Source organism: Setaria viridis, chromosome 2 (genome assembly GCF_005286985.2).
Source record: "Setaria viridis chromosome 2, Setaria_viridis_v4.0, whole genome shotgun sequence".
In the NCBI taxonomy this organism is placed as follows: domain Eukaryota; kingdom Viridiplantae; phylum Streptophyta; class Magnoliopsida; order Poales; family Poaceae; genus Setaria; species Setaria viridis.
The window spans coordinates 6,418,889-6,445,056 of record NC_048264.2 but is presented as its reverse complement, the minus strand read 5'-3'; the positions used below and the strand labels follow the sequence as shown (position 1 = coordinate 6,445,056).

The window sequence follows — 26,168 nt, the reverse complement described above, 5'->3', positions numbered from 1 at the left end:
GATAGAAGAGATGTAGGTGAAAGGGGAGAGATGATAACTATTAGGAATAGATGTGGACCGATGCACGTGGAAAGCGGGGTGCGATCTAGATTGCACGTTGGGAATAAATCTAGAAAAATACAACACTTGTTAGATATGTGTCGAATATGTGTACAGTTTGGTTACACTTGGACTTGAATTGTAATTTGGTAGGTCAGGGATAAAGTCTTAGTCGTACTTTGTATCCCTAGGGTCCATAAATATGAGGGCACTACCGTTGTAACCGTAAGACGACTTGGCGGCTGGTGTGGGCAGCGGCGTGGCCGCTATGGTGGCTGGATGCCAGTGTAGCTGCTGTTTATAGAAAGGAGTACCTGTAGTCATGCCCTGGGATGTAGGCACATAGCCGAACCTCGTTAAAAAACATCGTGCCTCGGTGTCATTCTCGTTTGTGTGATCTTGCGATTTGGTTTTGCGTTCTTGGGGTTATTGCTTCCGCGCTTTTATTCTAACAAGTGGTATCAAAGCTAGATCCATAGAGAAGATCCACGCACGATGGGTGTGTTCCACATCGCAATGTCGCACAAGCTGTCCGGGGAGGGGCAGAGCATAAGCTGGAACACGGCGGCGATCGATGACTCGATCGGTGGAGTTGGACACTTTGAGCAGGTGGCTCGGACTGTTCAATAAGCTGCAATCAACAGGGATATGGAGATCGGGTTGATAGTGCCTGGTGGCTGGTCAGACATGACGGCCAGGTTCGACGGTGCGGCTGGAAGACGTCGTGGATGAAGACGGCGGCTTCGGCTCGCGATCAGATTGACAGGTGGGGTGGTCATTGCCGGCTCAAGGTGTAGCTGCAACGATGGTGGCAAAAGCCACGGTGGACTCTGGACGTGTCAATGGAGGTGATTTGTTTTCAGGTTACGTGATTGTGATGTCGAGGACGGCGGCCAAGGGAGCAGCGATGTACGGCATCGTGATGCTTCGCTAGGTCACGCACTGGCGTGGGCCTAGGGCGCGGCCAGAGGGCACGCACGGGACGGGAGTAGCCAGGATGGCGCGGTGTGTTGCAGCCGGTCGGAGCGTTGGATCAGGTGGCGGACGTGTTGCAGATGGAGGCATACAGACGGAGGCCACATGCAAGTGCATGTTTGTGCATGGCCCCGTACGTGGAGGAGTTCAGTTTGGATTTATTTTTCACGTTTTTTGGTGGGACCCAATAGGAACATGCATGTATTGCTGGGTGTGGATTGCATGCGGTTTGGCTACTTTGGCAAGGCAAAGCGACGAGTCAAGGGCGGAGTATGACTGCATGGAGACGTGACCGGGTTGGACTCGGTCGGTTCGATGACAACACGGTGCAGTCTTTCCATAGGAGATCACGTATGCGAGAGGGAAATAAGGAAAGGATAGAGCAGCGGGAGGAGTCTGATTCTCTTGGGACTACTTGTGCTGTTCTATTTTTTTGCCTCGGTATAGAACAACACATATATAGTCTACAGTAGATTGCACCGAAGGCAATCTGAGCTGTTCGTGGAAGCTGGTGCTTGCGGCGGTGGACAGCGAACGGCGGGCGCAGCTCTCGAGCGGGTCGGCATCGTCGTGTGCGACGATGAGGAAGTTGACAAGGCTTGCGAGCGGTGCGGCTGTGCACAGGCGGTGTACGGCAGCGGCAACACACGGGGAGCAGCACGCGCAGACGGCGTGAGGGCTGCAGGGACGTGTGTGCAGTGGCGTTCAAGACAGGACGCAAGGAACGAGAGCACACGGCGTGTAGAAGGTACGTGGCCTGTGCGTACAGTACACGTGTGTGAATTGATTTTCGGCGATCTGTGGCAAGGCGTCGATGGCTTCCAAATTTGAGGTGGCGAGGTTCGATGGCACCGGGAACTTCGGGTTGTGGCAGATGAGAGTGAAGGACCTGTTGGCTAGAGCAAGAAGAAACTGGTGAAGGTGGAGGATGATAAGTGGGAGGAGATGCAGACGCAAGCGTGTGCAACGATTAGGTTGTGTCTCTCCGATCGGATCATGTACCATGTCATGGATGAAAGTTCACCTAAGAAGATTTGGGACAAGTTGGCCGAGAAATTTATGTCCAAGACTTTGACCTGGAAGATGTACCTGAAGCGGAAGCTGTATGGACTGAATATCCAAGAGGGGTTGGATCTTGATGAGCATGTTAATGTCTTCAATCAATTAATTGCTGATCTGGGGAAGGTCAATGCGAAGATTGATGATGAAGACATGGTGATTATTCTTCTGTGTTCGTTATTGGGGTCTTATGATCACTTGGTTAATACGCTAACGTATGGCAAGGAGAATATGAAAGTGGATGATATTGTTACTGTTTTGCTTTCTCATGAGCAGAGGGAGGAAGAATAATTCACCTGAAGAGTCTTCTGGGAGTGCTTTTGTAGTCAGGAGTGATCATAGTGGTGAAGATAAGAAGGATAACAACAATAAGAAGGGACCGCATTGCTACAAGTGTAAGGAGTAGGGACATAAGAAGGCTGAGTTCCCAAAACTGAAGAAGGGTAGTGGAACCGCAAGTGTGATGATAGCCAATTAGCAGGATGACTCGGATAGTGATCGTGATGTTCTCACGGTGTCAAGTGAAAAGTCTTGTGAAGCGTGGTTGTTGGATTCATCTAACTCGTTCCATGCAACACCAAAGAAAGAGTGGTTCTTATTATACATCGAGGAGGATGGTGGTCTTTGCTCACTTGGGAGATGATTCGGCTTATCGTATCATAGGAGTGGGGGATATAAGTTCAAGATGTGTGATGGTCAAGAGGTGCTACTTAAGAGTGTGAAGCATGTACCGGGGCTGCGGAGGAATCTGATTTTGCTTGGGATCTTGCATGAAGAAGGATGGCTGTATCAGGTGGCGCCTGATAAGAAGACCTTGAGAGTCATGCATGGAGGCAAGACAGTCATGGTTGGTGAGAAGTCAAGTGCACACCAATACAAGCTGATGGGAAGCGTTGTTGAAGGTGGAGTCATGGATGGCAATGCAACTGTGGCGGTGTTCTATCCGGACGTCGGCGAGGTGGCAGCGACATCGTCGAGCTATTTTAAGCAAAGGAGATGACTCAAGTCTGGTACACGGAGGTTCGCGCATGGACAACTCAAGATGGCGTGCATATTCACCAAGGTGGAGTTTGTTAAATATGTGTCGAATATGTGTACAGTTTGGTTACAATTGGACTTGAGTTGTAATTTGGTAGGTTAGGGATAGAGTTTTAGTTGTACTTTGTATCCGTAAGGCCCATAAATATGAGGGCACTACCGTTATAATCCTGAGATGACTTGACGGTTAGTGTGGGTGGCCGCGTGGCCGCGGTGGTGCCCCGATGCTGATGTAGCTACTGTTTATAGGGAGGAGCGCTGGCCCGTAGTCATGCCCCGAGGAGGCACATGGCCGAATCTCGTTAAAAAACATCGTGCCTCGGTGCCTTTCTCGTTTGTGTGATTTTGCGATTTGGCTTTGTGTTTTTGTGTTATCGCTTCTGCGCTTTTATTCTATTAACACTCACGTTCAATTGATGTCTTGAATCCAGATAGACATGTTCCACCATAAGAAACCTTCCCAGCTAATCTACACTTAATTTGTCTCTCTCTCTCCTCAAGCCTCCTTAAATAAATTAGGTCCAGAGGCTCATCAATTTGGTGCCACAACCAGCTAGTTTCACCAGATCTTAGGAGATGGCGTCATGAAGATGAAGTGGTTTTGGCGGTGTGGCCTGACCATCCCTTCCTATCTCGAGCTCAGCTTCACGAGGTTTGTTGCAAGAGTGTTGTTGACGGAGTTGTTGCATTGCATACGAATTCGTCTGTTGCAAGTTCTTGAGGCTATACCTATTTGGGATTTTGGTATCATCATTTTAGGTGTTGGATCAAGTGATTGGATGTCGCAAGCATGAATTTTTTTAGAGCAATGGCAGGTGCTCTGCCTTTCACTAAAGTAGAGATAGCAAGTGCAAGTACGTACATGACCTAGACGGTGTGCCAAGCTACAACTATTAAAGGATTATACTCGTTTTGGTCATACGGTATTTTTTTTCAGCGCATCAACATCATGTTAGATAAGGGTCGCAAGTTGTAGCGCTAGGATCACCTTGTTATCACATCGGTATCTTTCTTTCCATGTTTGAAGCTGTGTAGGTGGTGATGCGCATTCTGCTAAGTGGCATGTTTGCTATGGACCACCAAGTCTGGATTATCCTCTTGATTATCCTTGTATTATAATATGTCGCTCATGCTCCACGCCTGATTCCGGGAGCACGTGGATCCCGCGTGCTAGTGAAAAAGAATAACCAGCAACAGGAAGAAAAGGGTTTTGGGGGGTAGTTTCAGTTTTTCCCATCATCATTGGTTCATCATTTGCCCAGTGATACAGTGGTGGGCCGGCACATGGGCTTAGTCAGATGGGCTAAAACCATCACAACACGATACGAGGCGCTATCGGCCCAAATAGAAAGCAAACGCACGCGCCATTCCTCCCTGGTTTACGCCTTCACTAATGCAGTGACAGACTTCAAAGTTAGAAAAAGTTATTGCTGTCATCATCAATCAAAAGAAAAAAGAAGAAGAAGAAAAAGGAACAGATCATCTTGCAGAAAAAAGAAGAAGAAGAAAGAACATCATTCGAAACCGCCATGTGATTCGTTGGCGTTGGACTCCTTGGAGACGTGCGCCGTTCAACTCCCTTCCCAACTCACCCGACCTTCGTTTTCGCGCCAAACTCCCCCCCTCCTATTTTAGGCTAACCAACCGGAACAACGACGTACGGACGTCGGCTAGCTACCAGCTCATCGTCACCGGCGGTCCGGCCGGCGCTATATAAGAGAGGTCGTTCGAGTTCTTGCAAAGATGACACGCCGGCCTCGCCGTCGTTGGATTAATTAATCCTCCATCACTCTCCCGTTCGTCACGCGGACGAGACGACGCCGTCGGATCGCCGCCGATCGATGTCGAGGCTGCAGCGGTCGTCGGTGTCGTTCCGGCGGCAGGGCTCGTCGGGGCGCATCTGGGACGACCCGCTGCGGGGCCTCGACATCAAGGGCCTGTCGACGCCGAGGGCGGGCGCCGTCGTGGCGCCGCTGCACCCCGACGCAAGCATCCTCGCCGGGGACCCCTCCCCCCGCGTCGTGTCTTGCTCGCTGATGCGCCACGGCGGCGGCGGGGGGTTCGGCAGCGTGGGCGCCTCGTCGGCGGCAGGCGGCGTCATCGTGGAGAGACAGGCGGCGTCATCACCGGCGACCGTCGTCGTCGGCGCGAACGGCGAGCGCCACGAGCGGCCCGCGCGGCGGCGGCGGAGGATCTCCGCCGCGTTCTGCGCCTGCATGGGGCACCCGCCCGCGTCGCACGCGCAGCAGTAGGGCGCGCACGTGTGGCGCCGCCTGCGGCGGCGATGGGGATGTGGCTGGCGCGCGGCGACGTTCTTATGCAGCATTTGTGCATGTGAGAATTATTGCACTCGATGTACTGTAACATTTTTCTGCTCTTTTCTGTGGGTTGAGATCGTAGCACCATGTGCACTATTGCACGCGTGCTTTAATTTTGTGTAGGCTGACGAGTTGAGAAAGAAAACTTGTATGCCAACAATTAGACTTACGATGATGAAGTGTGTTGGCCACAAACCCATTCGAATTTCTTAACATGTGATTGTGATACATCCAAGTGATTGTTACCAGGTGTTCTCACTCTAAATTTCTTAACCATCAGGTGCTCTCTGAAACACCAGATGATTTCGCTCCTTTCATACCATCCATGTTACCAGAATGAACTGTAGTTCAGTGCAGCTCTTCGAAGAGTTCCAAATGCCCTGATTCTCAATTGTATACTTGTATTGTGAAGATATTCCAGCAGGAAAGCTTGGATTTTGACCAACAGGGACTTGTGGTAGCCTGGTTGGGCAGGAACAGGAACTAAAAGAAAACTTGCTGCTGGCTCCGTCAACAACAACATAGCAAGATTTGGTTACTACTATTCGCTTACGAATATATACACCCAAACCACCTATACAGCAGAAGAAAACAAGAGGGATACCGGACACGAGCCAAGAACAGGTTACCAACTTGTACCGCAGCTGAGAAATTGATCACAGGAAGGAGAAATAAACTACAAACCGGGACCATCACGATGACATCCTTTTATGGTTGCTGGATCACGGTCGCATTTTGGCATGCCCAAATCATATCCGACAAGGCAACCTGAGCACATTGACTCTGCATCCGATTGACACAGGCACACAAAAGAATTCCGGAAGACCAGCACAACACAAGCAAGCCAATTTTAGAACACTTTGCTGACACCCAGGGGCAAGGGATCTTATCTTTCACAATTTGCTGATCACGCCCACATTTTTTGATACCCATCACAGATTTTCAGTGTTAAACACTTGCTTCCAAGATTGTGACAGGACTGAACTGTTAAACATTCTGTAGTTTACTAGCTAACCACAAAGTAAATTTTAGAACGCATTGCATGCCAGAAATTACTCGAACCGTGAATTCTTGTAATATATTCATGCCAACAGACAAGTAAAAACTGATGAAAGAATGATACAGACTGGTGAAGATGCCATGCCCAGCCATGTGTGGCCATACAACACTTGCAGGCCTCAGCTCTCTGAAACGACGACGACTCAAGATTTCTTTTCCTAGGTCAAACAATTATCCCTCTATACTAGTACTAGCACAACAGGTTTTGAAGGAAAAAAGCGAAGCAGAAAAAAGCAAAGTGGAGGAATTGGGTGAAAGAATATACTATTGATTATTATACAATGATCTGCCTACAAAAAATACCAGCTTGCAAACTAGGAGCTGCCGTGGGACTTGAACGATGAAATTGAGTGCGCTGAAACCGAGGCAGTTGGGCTGTTTACTTCCCTGTCGCCGTTGGCAGCTCTACCCTTTCCGCTGATCATACTGGCAACTTCTTGAGCGACGTCCATGAACCAATCGTCGCCAGGAAGTACACTGCAGAGAAGCAAGAATATTGGTTGAAATTTTAAGTTTCCGGTGGAAGCCTCATGGCCTCATGGGCAAGAGAAACCCAGCTGTAGCTACTAGAATCTCCCACGAGGCTTCATGTAACACAGAACATGAGGGGATCCTCAAGATCTTTTGAAAGTATGACTGAACTAAGAGTAAGTAGGATGCCTTGTTCGCATTCAAGTACAGCAGCATAATGTGTTGGTATCAGTGAGCTGAAGTAAAAGAAACTGCTTCATATAATCTCTTTTCTAAAAACTACTTGAATATACATCAAGCTTTCCCTAATAACCAAAATTCTATCAAAACCATCCCAGTAGTGCAATTTGGTTAGGTTACTAAGGGCAGCCAATCTGCCAGTTATGGTTAGTATAGGATACAATGGTAGCAGCCTATAGGAACATATAATGATATAACCCCAAGTTATTTACTTATTCTTCTTTTTACTTGCATTCTTAGGGAGGAACATTCGAGTAGTACAAACTACACAATAAAAAAAATGCAACACAGGGTTCACTTCCCTAGAGTACTGTGTATATTAAATATTAGCAACATTTTTTTTGGTGAAGCGTGCAGATGAAAGAATCAGCATTTAATTCTAAACCAATAGAGGCGCAAAAATGATGAGCGTTGTACCTATCAGGGTTGATTCCAGTAGCAGAAAATGCAGCCATTGCTCTATCAATGATATCCAAAATGACTTGATGTACATGTCTAGAGAGAAAACGCCCTTGCCCGAAAATGATGACAAATTGCATATCCAGGTAGAACTGCAAAGAATGGAAAATTTTGAAAATAACAATTAACCAATTGAAACGAAGAGAAAAGGAGGAAAGGAGCTTACCTGCTGCAGACCAAGGGGACCTAGAGGCTTTGGCCCCTGTTCTATCTCTTCCCAGAAGGCCTGATCTTCTGAGAGCCACAGTATGACCGTCTCTGTGAGGCGCATCATTAACAAAGTAGCGAATCTTTCTCTACCAACAAACATTTCTGCAGCAATGCTTGCCATCCTGTTCAGTTTTGCATATAGTTCCTGCAATAAAACACCAGATGACATCCTTCCAAAGACTATATATCATCGAAGATGCTTGCGCCATGCAAAGAAAGACAACTAATTTTGACAAGTTGCACCATTTTTTAACAACACATTAATATAAAAGATAAAAAGAAGCTTCACCATGGAACCTGCAATCTTAGCAAAGTGCATCCAATATGAAGGATATAAGCAACATATGAGGCCTACTTTCTAAAATGGAAAGTATATATGCCCCTTAAGTTTTGACGTTGCACCATCTCAACCCATTGTGCTATTAAAACTTGTATCGATATGATTTTTTTTATATTCCAGGGGCTCAACTAGAAGAATCATCAAAGTTAAGGGTTATAAGCTTCTCTTTCAAAACTGTAGATTTGACCCATCCATTCAAATACCATGTTTCCCATCCAAAAACATTCACTTTTGTCCATATGCTAAATTAATTTAGTCACTACTGTCCCCTTAGGATATCATCATGATAAAATGATAGGCCTACACAAAGGATTGACCCAAGCAACTACGTGAAAAGATGTGCAATGGTCTCAGAGTTGGAATTTCATTATTTGAAGGCATATTTCCGCAAGGCAATTATAAGTAAATAACCTAATTCTGAAAGCTCAGAATTTATAAGAGAAAGACCTATATGATCCATTCTGGCAAATACATGGCCTGGGGTTCAATTTAGCCAATTATAATAAATAGTCGAACTTGTAATTACCTGGAAAATTGGAGATGGAACCCAATCTGGTTCTTCAACAGTATTATCCATATTGATATACATTTCTGCGCTGAGATGGGTATCACCATCATCTGTAAATATAAGTTCAAGAGCATGCTGCCTGCAAAAGCTATCTCTCAGTCTGTCCACCATTCGTTGTAGTTTTCTTTTCCATTCACGTTGCTCAGGCACACGGTTTTGCTTATCTGTTCCTCTTTTACGCAAATCATCCATGCTAGACTGGTTTATTGATGATAACTTCATAGCTGCCCTAGGTAGCAACTCCTCAGCTAGTAGAGATGCATTAGCTAATAAAGCTAACTGCTGTTCTTCAGTCTCTGCCATTCTAACAATCTTATGTCCTAAACCATCTAAGTTAGCTTCATCATCCATTGAACCAGGTAAAGCACTTACAAGCAAGTTGACATATGAATTGAATATTTGTGTGATCCCGTCCATTGTAGAACCACCTAATTGTAAACTAAGTAGCGGTGCAACATCCTCAAAGAAATCCTGAAATTCAAGATAACATTAGGCATACTTAATATAGAACCAAGATACAAGCTAATGTCACTTATGAAGTAGTCCACCAGGAGTAGTTTATAATAGAATATTTCTTGTATGCAAAAGTAATGATAGGCAAAAATCTATTTACAGCGTAAGCAAAACTCCTGTTATTGAACCAGTGATTCTAGTGATTCAAGGGAAATGTGCTGGCATCACCAATTATTCTAGTGTCTGCAAGCCTACTGTATCGGTTTAACACGCAACCAGAAGTCTGAAGTGCATAAAACAAAGGATAAGGCTCATAAGCCATGTATTAGGTTTAATTGAGATGATGATTTACTGAGAAATTAATGCAATCCTTGCTGAAAACAGTGTCTTTGATGAGAACATAAGTTCAAAAGACAGTGCAGGTAAGAGCAGGAAATAAAGATGAAATTACAAGAACGCCTGAGGTAGTGGAAAAAGAAATGTTAGGCCATAAGACACATAGCTATGCCATGTCCAGTATGAATGTAGATTAGCATTAACATGCTACCTATTCTGGTACAAGATTTTTAAAAAAGATTAACATCGTCTTTCTGGATACAACAAATAGATAGATTCATTCTTGTAACCTAAACATAAGAGATTACCATTACCTGAACCATTGAATTGAAGCGGTGTGCGCTGCTAGAGAGCTTAGGCTGAAGTGCCAAATTAGCAGCAGATGATCTTGTTAATGGACGAATACCAGTTGGGGGATAAGTGAGTATCCAGTTATCTGCTGCAGCTAGTGCAGCAGTACTCTCCTCAATTCTCCTCAGGTTAGCATCTAACGCTTGCTCAAGACTGGGCTTGAATTGTTTCAGGAGAACAGATGAAACAGACAGACCACGAGCTTCCAGCAAGGAACAATGGCCAAGTGATATCTGAACACATTCTGCAGCTGCCCTCAAGCCTCCAGCAGCTGCACAAGAGGACAACACATGCCTCTTTACTAGGAGCGCAAAGGACATAACTTGCTTGGTAGCCCATGTAACCAGTTCAGATGCGTAACATGACTCATCACCAAAGACATCTACAGAGTCACTGAGTGCCTGAGCTATGACTGAAAAAACCTGTTGAGCAAGTGCTGCAGTGTATGCCCCACCATATGAAGTGCTAGATGGATGTATAGTTTGCATATTACATTGAAGCCTTTGATTATGTGCACTGAGTAAGAGGCTGTGAGCTCGGGGGCCATCACCAAGTCTTTTGAGGGCAGAAGCCGCAGCTCGAAGCTCAATACCACGAGTGGAAGACTGACAAGCAGCTTCAGCAAGCTGATCAGCCAGCCTCTGACGATTATCAGAGATAGATCTTCTCAAAGCCGAAACTTCAGCTGCAGTTAGAGTCTGTTTTCGTTTTGCGTCAACAGCAACTCGTTCTGCTTCATCCAGTGCATCTAGTGCTTCATCCACTCTTCGCTCAGCTAACAAAACGTCAAGCATGTCAGGAAAATCTGCAGACCATTTCTGAATCTCTGAAGGCTCCTGATCTTCAACATTGGATATGTTATCTTCTGCAGAACCTTCCGGGCCTGATGTCAATGAATCTATCTGAACTCCTTCAGACAGACCGTGAATTAAAGCTGCCTGTGTATTAAGCATATTTCTAATTGACAGCAGCTCCCCTTCAAGGTCGGATATCTCCTTTGATGTTCTGATGACAAGTAAATTAGTACAAAGTAGTTATTAAAGCAGAAAAGTTAACAGTTGAAACTGTGATTTCACATGTCACAAACTAGACAAATATAAAGATCAAAAGTTCAGGATGAATAAGAAAAAAAATACATTGATATAACCCTGATTCAATAAAAACCGATACACTAATACTAGAAAAGAACATTCTTTGGGATTGTCAAAGTATTTAGTTTCCGAGAAAAGAATATACAGATTGCATAGTATAAATGAGATGGATAAAGATATTAACAATGTAAAAATAAAATTAGGCAAATGCATCTACATAAGCATTTTTAACACATTAATATGGTTTAATTCACAAATAAACAAATTGTTATAGCAGTGAATTACTAAAAGAAACAATAGCTGTTCCTGTAGCCAGCATTCAGCACAATGATAGTTAAGAGTTGTTACCATAAAGAAATAAGGATTTGATGAAAGTGGTGATAATAAAAAAATACCAGTGGGATACATGACGAAGGGGGATGGTTCATGTGTCATCATGATTAAAGTGTCGATATCTCAAGCAAAGGTGACAATAGCACAAATTAAGGAAATTTGCAAAAAAGGTTGCTACCACACCTGATAAATGAAGCATAATTTGCATAAACACTTCTGCGCATCTCTTCAGCTGAAGCCTTCTTTAGGTCTTGCAGATAAGAACACAAATGTCTTATTTCCTGCAACAAATTTGAATTTCCTTGTCAGTTATGTCTAGTGCACATCCTAGTGACATACTGACAGTTCAGGTGGAATTCAACACTTCAACAATGTCAATAGCAGAGAGGAAAAAAAAGCAATGACTGGGAGAGTACTGGGAGACAGGGAGAGTACAAGGCAGATGCCTTGAGAAACATGATTACAAAATGCCAAGAGAGTAGAGAAAGTCCAATGTGAACATCTGATGCCTCAGAAATAGCATTAGCTAGTTTACTTTAATGAACCCGTGCAAATTCCGTGGAAATTCAGTACTACTACATAGGGTAAACAACATGCATTGGAAAATGATAAATTCAAACGCTAAAGTATTCTCATGAACCGGATCCACTGTGCAAACTTGAAAGTCTATGAAGAGACTTTAGTTGGTTAGTAAGAAAAAATAGGATACTACAACTATACACTAGTTACATTAATGCGGATAAGAACATGAATTTGCTAAACTGTCAAAACCAAAAAAGTTCAGCACGATTTTATAGTAATGTAAGAGTATAGTACTCAGACTCCTACAATAGGGATGGCTGTAGATACAAAAGTTAAGAGATTTCTCAAATGACATGCATCTTGTTAGGCTGGAGTGAAGTCAACCCAGTAGCCACAAAAAGTAAACAGTGAAGTGCCATCCTTAGTGAGGAATAGAGGAAAGACATGATATAAAATCTTTACTAGAAACTTACCACAAAACTCAAAATCCCAACTGGATTAATATAGTATTCTAGGGTGCATTTCTTAAAAATGTACACCCTCCATTTCTTAATATATGACGTTTTGGACAAGTTAATTAATCGATTTTATGTCAAAAGGTAAACAAACTACCATTTTTCTACCACCAAACACATCAACAAAGAAGAGATGTATTCCAGTGAACAAAACCATAACATCAAGACTTCAATTTACCATGATCCTGAACCCTTTAATCGCTGTGATCATCAAAACTATGTTAGGACTCGAACTGCTGTAGCAATAGCCATAGCAAACTCAAAATGCACTACTTCCGGAAGCAATGGCATAAATTTACCGAGAAATTGAAGATATAAGACAACTCCTCCAAACACAGGCCTCTAGCATTTCATTTCTAGTAACACATAACCACATTATGATGCAGCCTCAAGAATGGCAGCATATTCAAACCTAAACTTCTGAGTATTCAAATTATCTGGCTTGCATTAAAATGTGCAGATAACACCAGTAATAAGGGGGGCATGTGGTTTGGCACATGCTCAGCTTTCCAATTAGCGCACGTAAGACAATAGATAACAAAATTTTTGCCATCATCAGGTCACTTGCTCTACATAATGTGAAGCATATAAATTCCGAAATTATTCAGACAAGTTATGCGAAATCATTTCTTCACTGCGAAGTACCTACCAATTGCGCTAAGAACACATGCATTGAAATGCCAAAGTGCATTCCCTCAATCACCAATCGTGGAGATACTAGAATCGCCCCTACTGCGCAATTCACCCGAATTTCAACACCAATACCCGCCCCCCAGATCGCACCCACCTAATCCGAAAGGCACCCCCACCACGAGACAACGAAATGCGACCTCCCCACCACCCCGGCGACCCTCCCTGAGACAAGAGGCGCGGCCGGATCGAGCCAGGGAGCTCGGCCCCCGCGGCCGCGGGCGGATCAGGGCTCACCTTCTCGTTCATGGTCTGGCACTTGGACTGCACGTAGGCGTCGGGATCGAAGTTGTCAGTCTTGAAGATCTTGAGCTTGTCGGCGAGCTGCACCCCTCCGTCGCCGCCGCCTCCCCCTCCCCCTCCCCCTCCTCCCCCGCCACCGCCGCCGCTCCCCACCGCCGCGGCGCTGCCCACCGGGAACACCCCCGAGTGGCCCGCCGGCCGCGACCGCGACGACTTGGCCGACGCCATCCGAGATCCAGAACACCCCCACCCGCCGCGGCGACCGCTCTTCCTCCTCCTCCGCCTCCTCCTCGCCGGCAATGGGGGGCGGGTTCCGCGACGCGGTGATTGCCGCGGCGGTTGTGGGGGGTGGTGGTGGGGGTTGTTGCTCGCCAATCAATCAAGCAAACGGAAAGGGAGGAGGGAGACGAATGATTTGGGGGCGGCTCGCCGAGGCTCGGCTGGCTTCGGGTTGGGTTGGGTTGGGTTTGGTTCGGAGAAAACGAATGCGATTATTTTTTTGTTGTGTTCGCGACGATGATTCAGGCGTGGGCCCGAAGTTTAGCTGTTGTGAGTGCCATGGCCTCGGAAATGGGCCATCGGGTTTGTTCGTATGCGCTGCTCACGACATTTTTTTTTTGTTATTCCTCCCGGGTCTGAATCTCGCAGGTATCAAAATTCTTGATTATTTTTTTTCATGTTTTAAAATAAAAAATGTATATAAAACTCAAATTGTATACCATTTTAGCTTTTTTTTAGATTCATAGATATTATTATTCACCTTGATATAGTATAGTTAGGTGCATAATAATATCTATGAATTTAGAAAAATCAAAACCACCTCCAATTTAGAACAGAGGGAGTAGAAGTTTGATGGTATACCATGTTTTATAATTTTTATTTACGTTCAAGAATCCTCTTGAGGCTATGGAAACTAATAAGAACGGTCGATTGGATTTCCAGCTTCATACTACCATAGTACCATGCAACAAGCCGACCACGGCCAGCTTAGGATCGTCTGTACACGAAACTCGGTGCAAGAGAAGGTTTTGCGATTTGGGTTTCTTGAGTCGTGACGCGTTTTTTTACTTGTTTGACATCCACTCCCGAATTGATTATTCATTTTTCCCCGATCAAACAATGCTAAAAGGAATCTCCCAAAAGAAGACTATTCTAACCAAAGGCCCACATAACACAATACTAGAGAAGGCCCAGCATTTAAATTTAGCCCGTTTTCCTTGTCTGCAGGAAACTGGCAGAGCCCATCGTTTAACCTGGGAAAAATATTAAGAGCCTAGTCGACGTTTATGGGACTGTTTGTTTGAAATTTTAGTCGGCATGAAAAGTCAGAATATCAAACAAACAGTAAAACTTTTATGCAGTTTCAGTTTATATGGAAAGCTGAAAAGTTAATTTTTTATTTAGAAAATTAAAAATATATTTTAAATATTATTGTTGGCTCTTTAAAACTAAAAGCTAGTAGCAGCTTTTTAGAAAAACTCCAAAAAAGGCAGCTCGGTAATGCCCATCATGCAGCAAAAGAGCGTCCATGCTCCACCTCCGCATGGCTGGCAAAGATCTCTGCGTTCGGTGATTTCTGATTTTTGGCAAGTGCAAATCACCCGGCAAGCAAAAAGAACCCAAGAGTTCCATCGGAACCAAAGTAGGAAGATAGAAGAAGAGAGGAAAAGAAAAAAAAAGAAAAAGGAAGAAGAAAGGATGGAAATTAGAGGAGACAGGAGAACCAAGTTCCTCCTAAATTTGAACTTGCTTCCGCTACTAGTGGCACGAAACCAATGATTTGGTGGAATTGTGTAGCATGCCGATCCTACATAGCTTCCTATCCGCATATCCCCTTCTTTTAAAATTGTATCTTGGTCACTGTCCCGGTAATTAGGACAATTGCTTCATCTTAAAATCTACTTTAAAGAAATAAAAGATGCTAAGATGGGCTTTCTTAGCAGTTACCCTTTAATAACTTCCGGAACAAAGCGAAAGTTGTTATGTTACGAGATCCTCAAAACCTGAAGCGACCTTAGAGAGCTTCAACCTCAAGCGGAAGTTAGCTCTCCTACTCCAACAGTGCACGGTATACACCTCGTGAGAATTCATTTGTCCAAGGACATGCGGGCTAGCGGTTACAGCAACTAGCCTTGGGTAAATACATGATATATTTGTATGATTCAATCAAATAAAATCTCTCACAATCTGACGAATAGCACACAAGCCATGACGTGAGGCTTAAACTTTCGGTTTTCTTTTGTCCTTTTTCTAGAAGCCATATCTTTTATCAATAATTTCAATACTGACTTGAATCTTAAAGCTCCAAAAGCATCACACAAGAGTTTGATATTAGTCCCACTACTGGGGAAAGGGCCATCAGTACTAGTTGGGAACTCCTTTTAGTACCAGTTTCGCAACCGGTATCGCTAGTTTGATACTAAAGGGTCCTATTAGTACCGGTTGAAATAACATGTACTAAAAGGTATTAAAAAAATAAAAAACAAATCCCGCCGCCGACACCCGCCCCGCCGCCGCCTGCCCGCCCTCGCCGCTCCCGTCCCGCCCTACCCCCGCCGCTCCCACCCCACCACTACCGGCCCTGCCCCCGCTCCTGTTGCCGCCCCCGCTCGCCCGCCGCTCCTGCCACCCCCTACGTGGGAGAAGAGAGAAGCGTGAGAGAGGTGTACCCATGAGAGAGAAGAGATAAGGGGGGAGAGGAGAGACGGGAAGAGAGTTAAAGGTACCATGTGACCCCTTTAGTACCGGGTGTACCTGAGGGTCTTTAGTACCGGGTGGAGCTCCCACCCGATACTAATGTGCCTAAGGGCCTCCCACCCGGTACTAAAAGGGACCACGAGGAACTAAGGTACCGAATGAAAGACCCTTTGCCCAGTAGCGTCTAGAGCTTCCAGAAATATTGACGACGTAGGACTTACATGTCATAGCCTCGAGTACATTGAATTTTGTAATCACATGAGCCACTTGAAAATAGCATGAGACGAATAACATTATCTGACACATTAGTCTTGCTTTTTTCTCTGAATACTTTTTTAGTAAAATATTCATCAAGCACCCTATTTTTTTAATTCCATCATCATCAACTGAAAATGCCATGTTAATCAGCACATCTTGCAGGCACTATAAACTCATACACATAATAGGCTGAACAAGGACCTATTCAATTAAGATAAAAGAAATACTAGTCGGAAGTGAGGGGAGCGCAGCGTATTATCACTAGTCGGTGGTACAAAATACCGACAGTTGGCGCACCAAGTAGGGGAAGTCGCGCATTCCTTGCTAGCTTTTGATGGCCTCCTTCGGTTTCAACCCCGGTGGCGCCGCCGCCCCGGGTGACACCATTTGCTTCAGGAGCCTCGAGTTCGTTGTCGATGCTGAGGGAGAGTTGCAGCTCCTCCCTAGCTTTCTTCTAGCCCAGGTATACCGTTTCGGAAGCCTGGACTTCGTCGCTGACCAGCTAGGTCACCTGCACCTTCTCGAGGAGGGGTTCCCCATCCAGCTTGAGCTGGAGGGGGAGCCGCCCTATGGTAGCCCCGCCACTCTACCCATCGACAGTGACGCCCTAGCGCGTCGGATCGACGCCCACCTCAGGGCGAACCCTGAGCTGGAGGCGTGCCAGCACACCTTCTACGCGCTAGCCAACGTCTTCACCCAGCTCTCAGGGGAGGTCCCGCTTCCCCAAAGAATGAGTTTTGGGACCCTACGGTTCAGCTACGTCGCATCGCGGGAATGCTTCATGGCAGAGCTCGCTGCCCACACCCCGCCTGGGGATCAGCACCCTCAACCGCACCATCTTACTACCAAGCAGCGGGAGGCTTACCTTTGTGAGAAGGCGGGACGCCTTGCCGCCGAGCTGAGCAAACAGCGAGGCGAGCCAGCGGGTAGTTGGAGCGCGATCATGCCGAGCTGAGCAAACAACGGGGCAAGCTAGCGGGCAGTGTGGCTCGTGACCGCTCACACCACGTGCATGAGCAAATCACACGCGATGGGGACGGTGTCCACCAATTCGCGCGGGCTAGCCAGAACGTGGCTGCTGCGGCGATGATCCTGCACTCGATCCTCAAGCCGCAGGGCCCTGAGGAACTACGTATTCATCACGAGCTCAAGGGGTTGCTCGAGACTGCAGCAGTCCAGCAGGCGGAGAGCTCCCTCCAGCGAAGGTAGGAGGTGAGCAGCAGCTAACGCACACGAAGCGCGGGCGGCCCCAGGCTTCCCACGCATCGGACGCTATCGTGGCAGGCCGCCAAGGAGCCGGCCAGCCTGAGGAAGGGGCAAGGTGCCACGGTGACTTGCCGCCTCGATGCACAGCCGCCTGGGCAGCGCCCATGACGCGCGGCGCATCATACAAGCACGGCGCCACGAACGAGTAGAGTATGACCGACAACGTCACCACGATCGTGACGACCACCGTGGCCGCCGTGACCGCTACTATGAGCGCTCGCGCTCCCCAACCTTGGATGGCCTGGGCCCAAAGGCATTCGGGAGAAGAATACGCTCCACGCCCTTCCCTGAGCGCTTCCGCGCTCCGACCAACATCAGCAAGTACGTTGGGGACACGAATCATAGCATCTCGCTTGAGAACTACAATATAAGTCCATTTAAACAAATTCAATAACCGGAATATCATTGAGGCTATTGATGCTCTAATAGATTTATATTTGCGATTAGAAGAGACATTTAGAAATGGTACTATAAACAACCCACTACAAATAACCCATATATATTTTTCTTTATCGAGGTCATGGATTGAATTTGAACATGATATCTAATATGGGTGCTTTTTATGACTTTTACTCAATTTTTTTGAGACGATTTATCATGATGTTTTCTGCTGATACTGGAAAGTCCAACAAGTCTCCGGAAATTAAAGTGGCTGGTTCTCAGTTACTATACAGTTTGCAGGGCAAATAATAGGCAATTAATTTTGCACATATGTCAAAACTGAAAACCATGTTATTTGGAATTTCAATATCTTCAAGACCAACAAAACCCGGTGACCACAACCACTCGGAGAGCTAGAGAGTGACAGGGACTAAACTTGGACCACTGATGAACCTCTCATCTGTCTATCAGTCAGCAAAAACTCCTCTGTTTTAGGGCAATGGCTCGGAGGATATGTGCATGAGCTCCATTTCATTTTTCTTTTTATAATGGACCACTCAACATCGTACTCTTGTTCTCTATCCTTGCTTGTATGGCATTGCTTGTATGGTATTGTACTGGCTAATAATACCCTCAACTAGTTGAGATGTAGGCTCAATTACCTTCAAGGTTTCAAGTACACGTAGCGTTAATGGGACGCATATGCACAAATTAGTATGCATGGTTGAAGACGTTACGTCATTATGGGCAACAAGATTCTATTATGATAGATGCAGTTGTGACAACCTGCATGCATTTGGCAGTACAGTGTTATCACTGCAATCGTTTTCAGGTAGGGGAGAGGTCAGGACACAGTACAGAGACACAAATATGGTTCATTGCAATTGCCTACGCCCTATCCCTTCCATTAAGGAGTCTCATGCTACTCAATCATGCAGCCAAAATACAACCTCATAAGAATCTGCATGTTCCAGTCCCTGGGGTGGCTAAAAAGAACGCGAGACTTTCTCAAGCACACATGGATCACCAGCTGCACAACATCTCACGTAGATAGCAGACCTTGTACTCAAGTGATTGTGCATATAGCGCATTATTTTTCACAAAAAGTGCATTTGTAAAAAAAAGATAGTACGGTGGACATGACACCGAAGCAGTATGGTTTTTATGTAAACTCATGACACCTTTTGAATTTTAGAAAAAAATTTAGGACAAATTGTGGTGTTTGAAGCAACCAGTGTCCTTGCTTTTAATTTTACTTTTCTTTAGGATCCTATATGTAAGATGGTGTTTCGGTAATAAGTAGTGCAAACTATAATCCAACCTATTCGGAAAAAGAAAAAAGAAAACGAAAAAGGCAAACCAGTTTGCAATTCAAAAAGGAAAAAAAAAAGGAAAGCATCAACTTTCCTTCACAGCTGCTAGTGTAAGTGCGATAGCATATTGCAACTGCAAACGGTTTTCGTTCGAGGAAATAAAAAAGAAAGTAACTTGCCAATGGTACATCATCTCCTTTTTCACTGAATCTCACTTTCTTTCCACAAGAAACTCAGTGTCACAGCAACACAGCACGCGCACAACCATCGTCAGGTTACGATCAGACCGCACAAGCCGACCAGCAACGACGCCGCCCGCCGCCGTTCGTGTTCATCGTGGCATCGTCTATCCCAGCAGAAGGATCAGAAAAGGCGCGGCGAGTGGAGCGGCCGCGGCGAGGAGGGCGAGCACCACCGCGCGTGCGCCGCCGTCACCGACCGTTCCCACTCCCAACCACCGCCCCGCGTGATGACCGGCAGCTCCGCTCTTCTGCGCGCCGGCCGCGGTGGCCGCGCTGCCGCCACCTGGAGAGCATTACAGCAGGCGTGCGTTAGCCCAGGGATTAGATCATTATAGCCAATGATTGCCTTCGAAAACAAGCCCAAAGTGAGCTCCAAAAGATGGTCATGAGTGATGACAAGTCCACGAGCACGATTGCACGAAACTGAATTAAAAAAAAAAATCAGCAGCACTCCTATGTGTATAAAGTTTCTTTCTTTTTTTGGGAAGCATATGCCTTGGCTCTCTTTCAGTAGTTTCCTGCTTCACTGATCACTGTTGCAAACTTGCCGGCGAGCTCTGTTCAGAGGCAGCACGGATGCAGTGCAGTAGTTGTGCTCTCCCTGCAGCACATTGATTTCTCGCGTCGACTCGACCGAGCTTAATTAAACCCCGGCAGATGAGGCACTGTAATCCAGTATCAGTGCAGCAGTTCCGTTCAGCTAGCAATCAGCGAACTAATTGCTTTCAGTTCAGATACTCTTAACATAGCCATGCTGCACTGCAATTCCTCTGAATAATCCCAACAACGGTGTGGCATCTACAGGTAATCTAGCTAGCTAGCTAAGCTAACCGTTATTTTTGAAGCCATATCAAAACATGCAACTACTAGATCATGCAAGCAGCTAGCGAGGCAAAGAAAATGAACGGGAAACAAATTAAAGCAAATTGATTGATAATGGAACTGACCGGTGGCGCTCGGAGTGGTGCCCTGTGCCGCCGCCTGCTTGGCGTACTGCTCGAACACCTGCGCCTCCTTGGAGTTGGGCGCCAGGTTCAGCAGCCCTGCACGAAGCAAAATCAACAACAAGCAACACAAACACGAGAGCATCTTAGTTGTAGCAGCATGTACAGTAACAACAACAGCAACAAAAAAAAAACACGTGAAAAAGCTAGCTCTTGTGCAGGGATCAGCGCTTAAAGATTCGTGTAGCCAGTTTCCTCCACCTGAAATTAAAATCCTACGACACCCTCATCACCGCATCGTCGTAAAGATTTTGTTGCTGGAGACCACACTGCTCGGCTAGCGCACTTTCTTGGATTCTGTCCCTCCAAAGTCTTCCGCTAGAGTGCCGATCGACTGAAGTCAAGCGGCAGAGGAGACCACACTAGTCCCTTTTCAGAATCTCCTCTGGTATCCGAGGTGGGGTCTACCGATCTCCTTCCTCATCGATCACGGGCGAGCTGCCGTTGTGATCCCCCGGGAAAAAAATGGCCGCGGATTTGGAGCCTTCTCCGGTGTAGTTTCCTACGGAGCATGGAAAATGCTCCCGACGTGTTGCTATCCGCAACATCCCACAACTAGCAAGGGCCCCCGAGCCTATAGTAGCTTGGCGTCGCACGGCATCTCTGTCGCCCAACTGTCTCTGACGTTTGGGAAAAGGATGTGTGCCGGCCTTGCCCTGCTCAAACTCCTAACCGAAATGCAGACACGATGGCATGCAGCTTTCTGCATGTTTTTCGTTTGGAAAGAATTATGCCGGTTTAATTATCAGAATTCACAAGTGAAGGCCGAGCCTTTCTGATTAGCTAGCTTACTGCTAATCGACCGCAAGCAGAGAGCTCAACTCAAGCTTCAGAACCTGATTTCATCCTTCTCCTAGTCGTCATTAATTTAGCATCCAAATTCAAACCGACAAGGATCGATCGAGACTTTCATAATTATTAACAAGTTTTTAATAAGGTGGCCGATATAGTAGACAATTAGGATCATACAATTAGGATCATAATTAGCTAGTAAGTAGGTGGTAATGAATAATGAAGGAATCCAGTGAGATTATCGTGAGAGACGTACTGGGGCAGTCGGAGATGTTGGCGGGTGCGTTGCAGACGGCGGGGAGGCCGAGCGCCTTGGTGACGTTGAGCTTGAGCCCCAGGTTGGGGTCGTCCTTGTCCTTGACGAGCACGCACAGGCACTTGCGGCTGCTCTGCAGCACCGTCTTGAGCCCCGCGCAGCAGTCCGGTGTCGGCGCCGACGCCTCGTCCTGCACGTACGTCAGGCACGTCGCCAGACCCACCAGCTTGTCCGAGCACTCGGCCCGGTCCGCCGCGAAGTCCCCGACGACGACGACCGCCGGCGACATCGCCGCCGCCACGAAGAGCGCCAGGACGGAAGCCGCCGCCCTCGGATCCATGGCGCCGAGAGCTAGTGATGAGTGGTGGAGTGGAATGGGATTTGTGGCGGCGTTTGATGGTGGAGTGCAGAGGAGGAGGAGGAGGTGCGCGCGGCGAGGCGTGGTATATAGGGAGGGAGGGTGGCCGTGTGAGCGCGCCGGGCCGCCGGTGCGGGCGCGTGCTGGTGGTGGAGAGGTGGGCGGGGACCCGGTCTGGTTGGAGTGGACCGGACGCGGACGGGGGTGCGTGACGTAGTGACGTGGCGCTAGTGACGTGCGTGGACACCGGTCGTTGAGTGGTTGGTTGCTTAACTGCTTATTGCCTCTGTCAGAGGCTAAGTGACAATAGTCTGATGGATCATGGATGGATGGTAAGTATAAGCGTCGCCGTAAGGATTTGGAAAGGAAGACTACCGGTGATGCACGGTCATCTTTTGATGGCCGTAGAAATTCAGTCGATTAGTTTGTTTTCGAGGTTATACAAGATGGAGCAGATCCTTTCAGAGGACACAAGTCTCTTATTCACTCTCTTTTCTTAGTCAGAGGTTTGGGGGGGGCTCCAAGCAGGACCCCAACCGCAGCTTGCCATTTGTCAGCATCCTGAGGAGTTGAAGCCATGAAGGCCGTCGCCAACCAACAGAGCCCAACAACAGTGGCGGTTTGGTAACCTGTCATCTGATCGAGCCTTCCATCTTCGTCTTCTGCCCGGCATGATGACAGGGAATCGCTACTGTCCTACTCCTAGGTGCGGTAACCACCCTGGTTGAGCAAATATGCCTCTGCGATGGGACCAGAAAACGCACCGGTTCCTGTTAAGGGACGACCACATACGCTCCTCTGTTTTGTATTGCATCAAGTCATCAAGAGGGTGAGTTCAGGTTGCTGATCCATCACATGGTTACTATGCTAGTGACTTGGCAAATATGTATTCTAGCTTCAATACTTTTTTTGGAAGATGCTTATTAGACTGTAGAGCTTGAAGAGAGATTTTTCTTAAGGAAAAGAGTATTTACAATATTTTTGAAGCCGTTGCGTGCTTATTTATTTGATTTTGATGTCTTATATCTATTATTGTGATGTTCAATCCATTAATTCACTGATTACATACGCTAATGACCGATCAAAAAAAGTCCTATACTCCTATCAACTATATGGTCATTGTGCATAATTCATACGTAATTTTCAGAACCATGAAAGCCAACCGGATATTTTCCGACGGTACGATTGGCCTGGTTTCCTATGACTAGCAGTCAACCAGGTGTATAAAAGGTGGGTCGCTCCTCTTCCCCCTATCACTCCCATGTGGGCGACACAGATGGGCGGAACCCTAGCCGTCACCCCTTACCCCCACCCCCCTCCGTCGTGCCGCCACCAGAGCCGGCCGCTGGAAGCCCAAGCGGCTCGCAAAAATGGTGGCGGTGGGGCGGGTTTCCTTTCCATTGGCATCTTCAGGCAGGCGTGGCCGCCTAGGTCGCCGGAATGAACCGCTGGTGGGTGGATTGCAGCGGGGACGGTGTCACCGGCCAGATTCGGTGTCCTTGCAGCCCGATCTACCTCCTGGCGTGGCCGTGCATGGTGGCGGCTATGCGGCGCCTGTGCGTTGTGGCGGCCATGCGAGGGCCTGGAGCGGTCGTGCAAGGCGCGAGTGGGTGGTGACACCTCGGTGGCTAGCATCACGGTGGCGGTGCGATGCGGCCACGTGCCAGTGGCGACGCCCTAGCCATCATCAACGTCACCGGATCCATCCCATCGGCACGGAACCATCATCAATGTCATCGTTCCCTTAGCCCGGATCCGCCACTCCCTTTTCCTGATGTTGGTGGTGGCCTCATGGCCGATGGTCGGATGGTTGGGGTCGCTGCTGCTTTGTGCTCTAGGGCTGATGGCTCTAGGGACACAGTTACTGCCTGCGCCAGTTATGGAGGGATGTCATCGCATTTGCTCCTAGGATGTGCTTCCACCTAAGCTCTATGTCTGCCTCCTATGGTTGGCTGCTGATGGCACAGCGTGGACTTTGGTAATTACATTCATGAACGTCGTGCTTGCAACAAGTGCTCAGCACCTCGCCGTGTGGCGTGTGTGGTATGGGACGCATTTTGTCTACGTCGGGTTTCAGGTGCTTCGGCCTCCAATGATCGGCAGTGACGTGGTATGGGACGCGTTTCGTTGACCCTTGGGGCTATGTTGTGGTGGGCTAGGGTGCGATGGCGAAAGTCATGCTAGCCTTAGCTGGCTTCGATGGTGATGACGCCTGGGCGCCGTTTTCCCTCTTGAGGGCACCGTCAATTTGCCTCGAGCCCACCCATCACTAAGTCTCCAGGTGAAAACTTTGTCCTAGCGGGCAGCGGCGGCAACGACTATCGTTTTTTCCTCGATGGAGGCGTCGTTTCGGAGATTTTGAGTGGTGGTGTACTTCGTGTGGGTTTTGTGGTTGCTCAACTCGGATTCAACAATAGCTACCGGTATCTTGCTTATCCCTACTGAAGTGTGGATGATTTTGCTACTGTCTTGAGTTTGTGATCAGAGTGTCAAACATCAGATGGAGTTGCTTCTCTTCTTCGTCGTTGGATTGGCTCATGCTTTGGTTTCGATTTCACCTTGAGGAGAAGTTGGTTCATTTGAAGGAGACCTTATGAAACAACATGTATATGGAACAACACGTATATGGAGATTATTGAAGTAGCTTGTTAGAGTTTTTGAGTTGTATGTTTCTTATTTTGTTATTTCTCTTTGGTACATCAGATCTTCTAATGTTTTGGCTACATATTCTTTTGGAACATGTGCCACTCTGTAATCTTTGTGGTCTGATGCATTCTTGAAAAAGAATATTTGAAGCTGGAATATAATCTTCCATTATCTAAAAAAAGTAGTGAACCAGGTGTATATCAAATTATTATATACCTACTGTTTTTTTTCTAAATAGCATATCATATATATCTAGTCTCATGGGCTATGACCATTTTTGCTCTGTGCTTGTACAGCTTTGCTGAAAAACAAACAACATTGACCTCCTTTTATTATATTGCATGTATCCTAATATGCATCTAAATAGTTAAGGACTACGCTCGTCCCTCCGCAACTCACGGGACGCGCGGCGGCATGGGAGAACGTGAGAGAAGCCTTGCCGTTGCGGGAGGAGAGGAGGTGCCGGGCGTGGGTCTGCTTGCCTTGCCGCTAGTAGGTGGGCCATGGGAGAAGCCTTACACGTCCGTGGATGGAGTGCCCCACTGTCGATCGATCCATGCCGGACCCCCCTCCCACTGTCAGAACAGCGTGCGCGGCACCCCCTCCCCCCATCCGCCCGTCAATCCCCTACCTGATCCGCTTCGAACCCCCCCTCCGTGCTCCGGACCCCCTTCCCCCGTCGGAATAGCGCACTCAGGCGGTGACGCACGGCGCTCGTGCGCGCGTGCCCTCTTGCCTTCCTCTGCTTGGATTTGCTCCGAACCCCCTCCCCCCATCAGGACAGCCTGTGCAGGTGGCGACGCGCGGCGCCTGTACGTGCATGCCCTCCCACCCTCCTCTCTGCCCATGTCGAGGAGCAGCTGGGGGAGGACGACCAGTCCAATCGGCTAGGGAGGCATGTGCTCCCGCCGCTTGATGTGCTCCCCTCCCGTTGTCGAGATAAGTGCCTCCCTCCTCATTCCTTATCCCCTTCTTGCTTGGCTTTCTTCTCCCCTCTGCCTGGTTTCAAACCCTAGCAGCGCTAGCGCTTCCCCACATTGGTTTCAAACCCTAGCAGCAGGACGTCGTGCTGATCTGTGAGCTCTGACCATTTCCTACACATCCCTCCCTTTCTCCTGCTTATAGATCTGTGTGCTGATCTGCTTTTAGGTTCCTTCTTCGTCTACTCTGATGTTTCTTTGCTATATGTAGCATTGCTCCTTGTTGTGCTTTTAGGAAACTTGTTATGCTTATTGTTTCAGTCATATTCCCAAGAAACATGCTATGGAGAAATTACTAGGATGCAAAAATATCAGAAATGTCAATCTCCAATCACAAATGCACTTTATAAAAAGCTATGAACAAAATAATCTATGCAAACTCATATAATGGCATTATTCATAATAAAGGAAATACTTAGCTATGTTGTTCACAGGAATGATAGTTTGTTATTGCAACTGTGATCTATGTAGGTGAGAATGGAACTATTGATGGTCAAGGCAGTGTGTGGTGGGATATGTGGAAGAAAGGCACACTGCCCTACACAAGGCCTCACTTGCTTGAGCTGATGAACTCTTTTGGTATCATCATCTCCAATGTTGTTTTCCAGGATTCGCTTATTTCAGTGAGTTTAGTCCAGAATCCCAAAAAGAATTACCGCACTACT

General features: G+C 47.0%; 3 protein-coding genes across 3 annotated transcripts; 1 reads left to right on the top strand and 2 right to left on the bottom strand.

Annotated features, from left to right (window-relative positions):
• Positions 1-4,606: 4,606 nt before the first annotated feature.
• LOC117844812 (uncharacterized) lies at positions 4,607-5,657 on the top strand. Its single transcript, XM_034725604.2, has one exon. It carries the CDS (start codon positions 4,953-4,955, stop codon positions 5,361-5,363), a length of 411 nt encoding a protein of 136 aa, XP_034581495.1. The 5' UTR covers positions 4,607-4,952; the 3' UTR covers positions 5,364-5,657.
• An 824-nt stretch (positions 5,658-6,481) lies between these two features.
• LOC117844811 (exocyst complex component EXO84B) lies at positions 6,482-13,771 on the bottom strand. Its single transcript, XM_034725603.2, has 7 exons — positions 13,305-13,771; positions 11,524-11,621; positions 9,880-10,921; positions 8,735-9,247; positions 7,825-8,013; positions 7,617-7,750; positions 6,482-6,965 (listed from the first exon to the last, which is right to left on the bottom strand). Exons 1-7 carry the CDS (start codon positions 13,536-13,538, stop codon positions 6,803-6,805), a joined length of 2,373 nt encoding a protein of 790 aa, XP_034581494.1. The 5' UTR covers positions 13,539-13,771; the 3' UTR covers positions 6,482-6,802.
• A 5,560-nt stretch (positions 13,772-19,331) lies between these two features.
• LOC117842150 (non-specific lipid transfer protein GPI-anchored 14) lies at positions 19,332-21,999 on the bottom strand. Its single transcript, XM_034722514.2, has 3 exons — positions 21,520-21,999; positions 20,415-20,510; positions 19,332-19,750 (listed from the first exon to the last, which is right to left on the bottom strand). The coding sequence occupies exons 1-3, from the start codon at positions 21,857-21,859 to the stop codon at positions 19,572-19,574; spliced, it is 615 nt and encodes a 204-aa protein (XP_034578405.1). The 5' UTR covers positions 21,860-21,999; the 3' UTR covers positions 19,332-19,571.
• Positions 22,000-26,168: the final 4,169 nt, after the last annotated feature.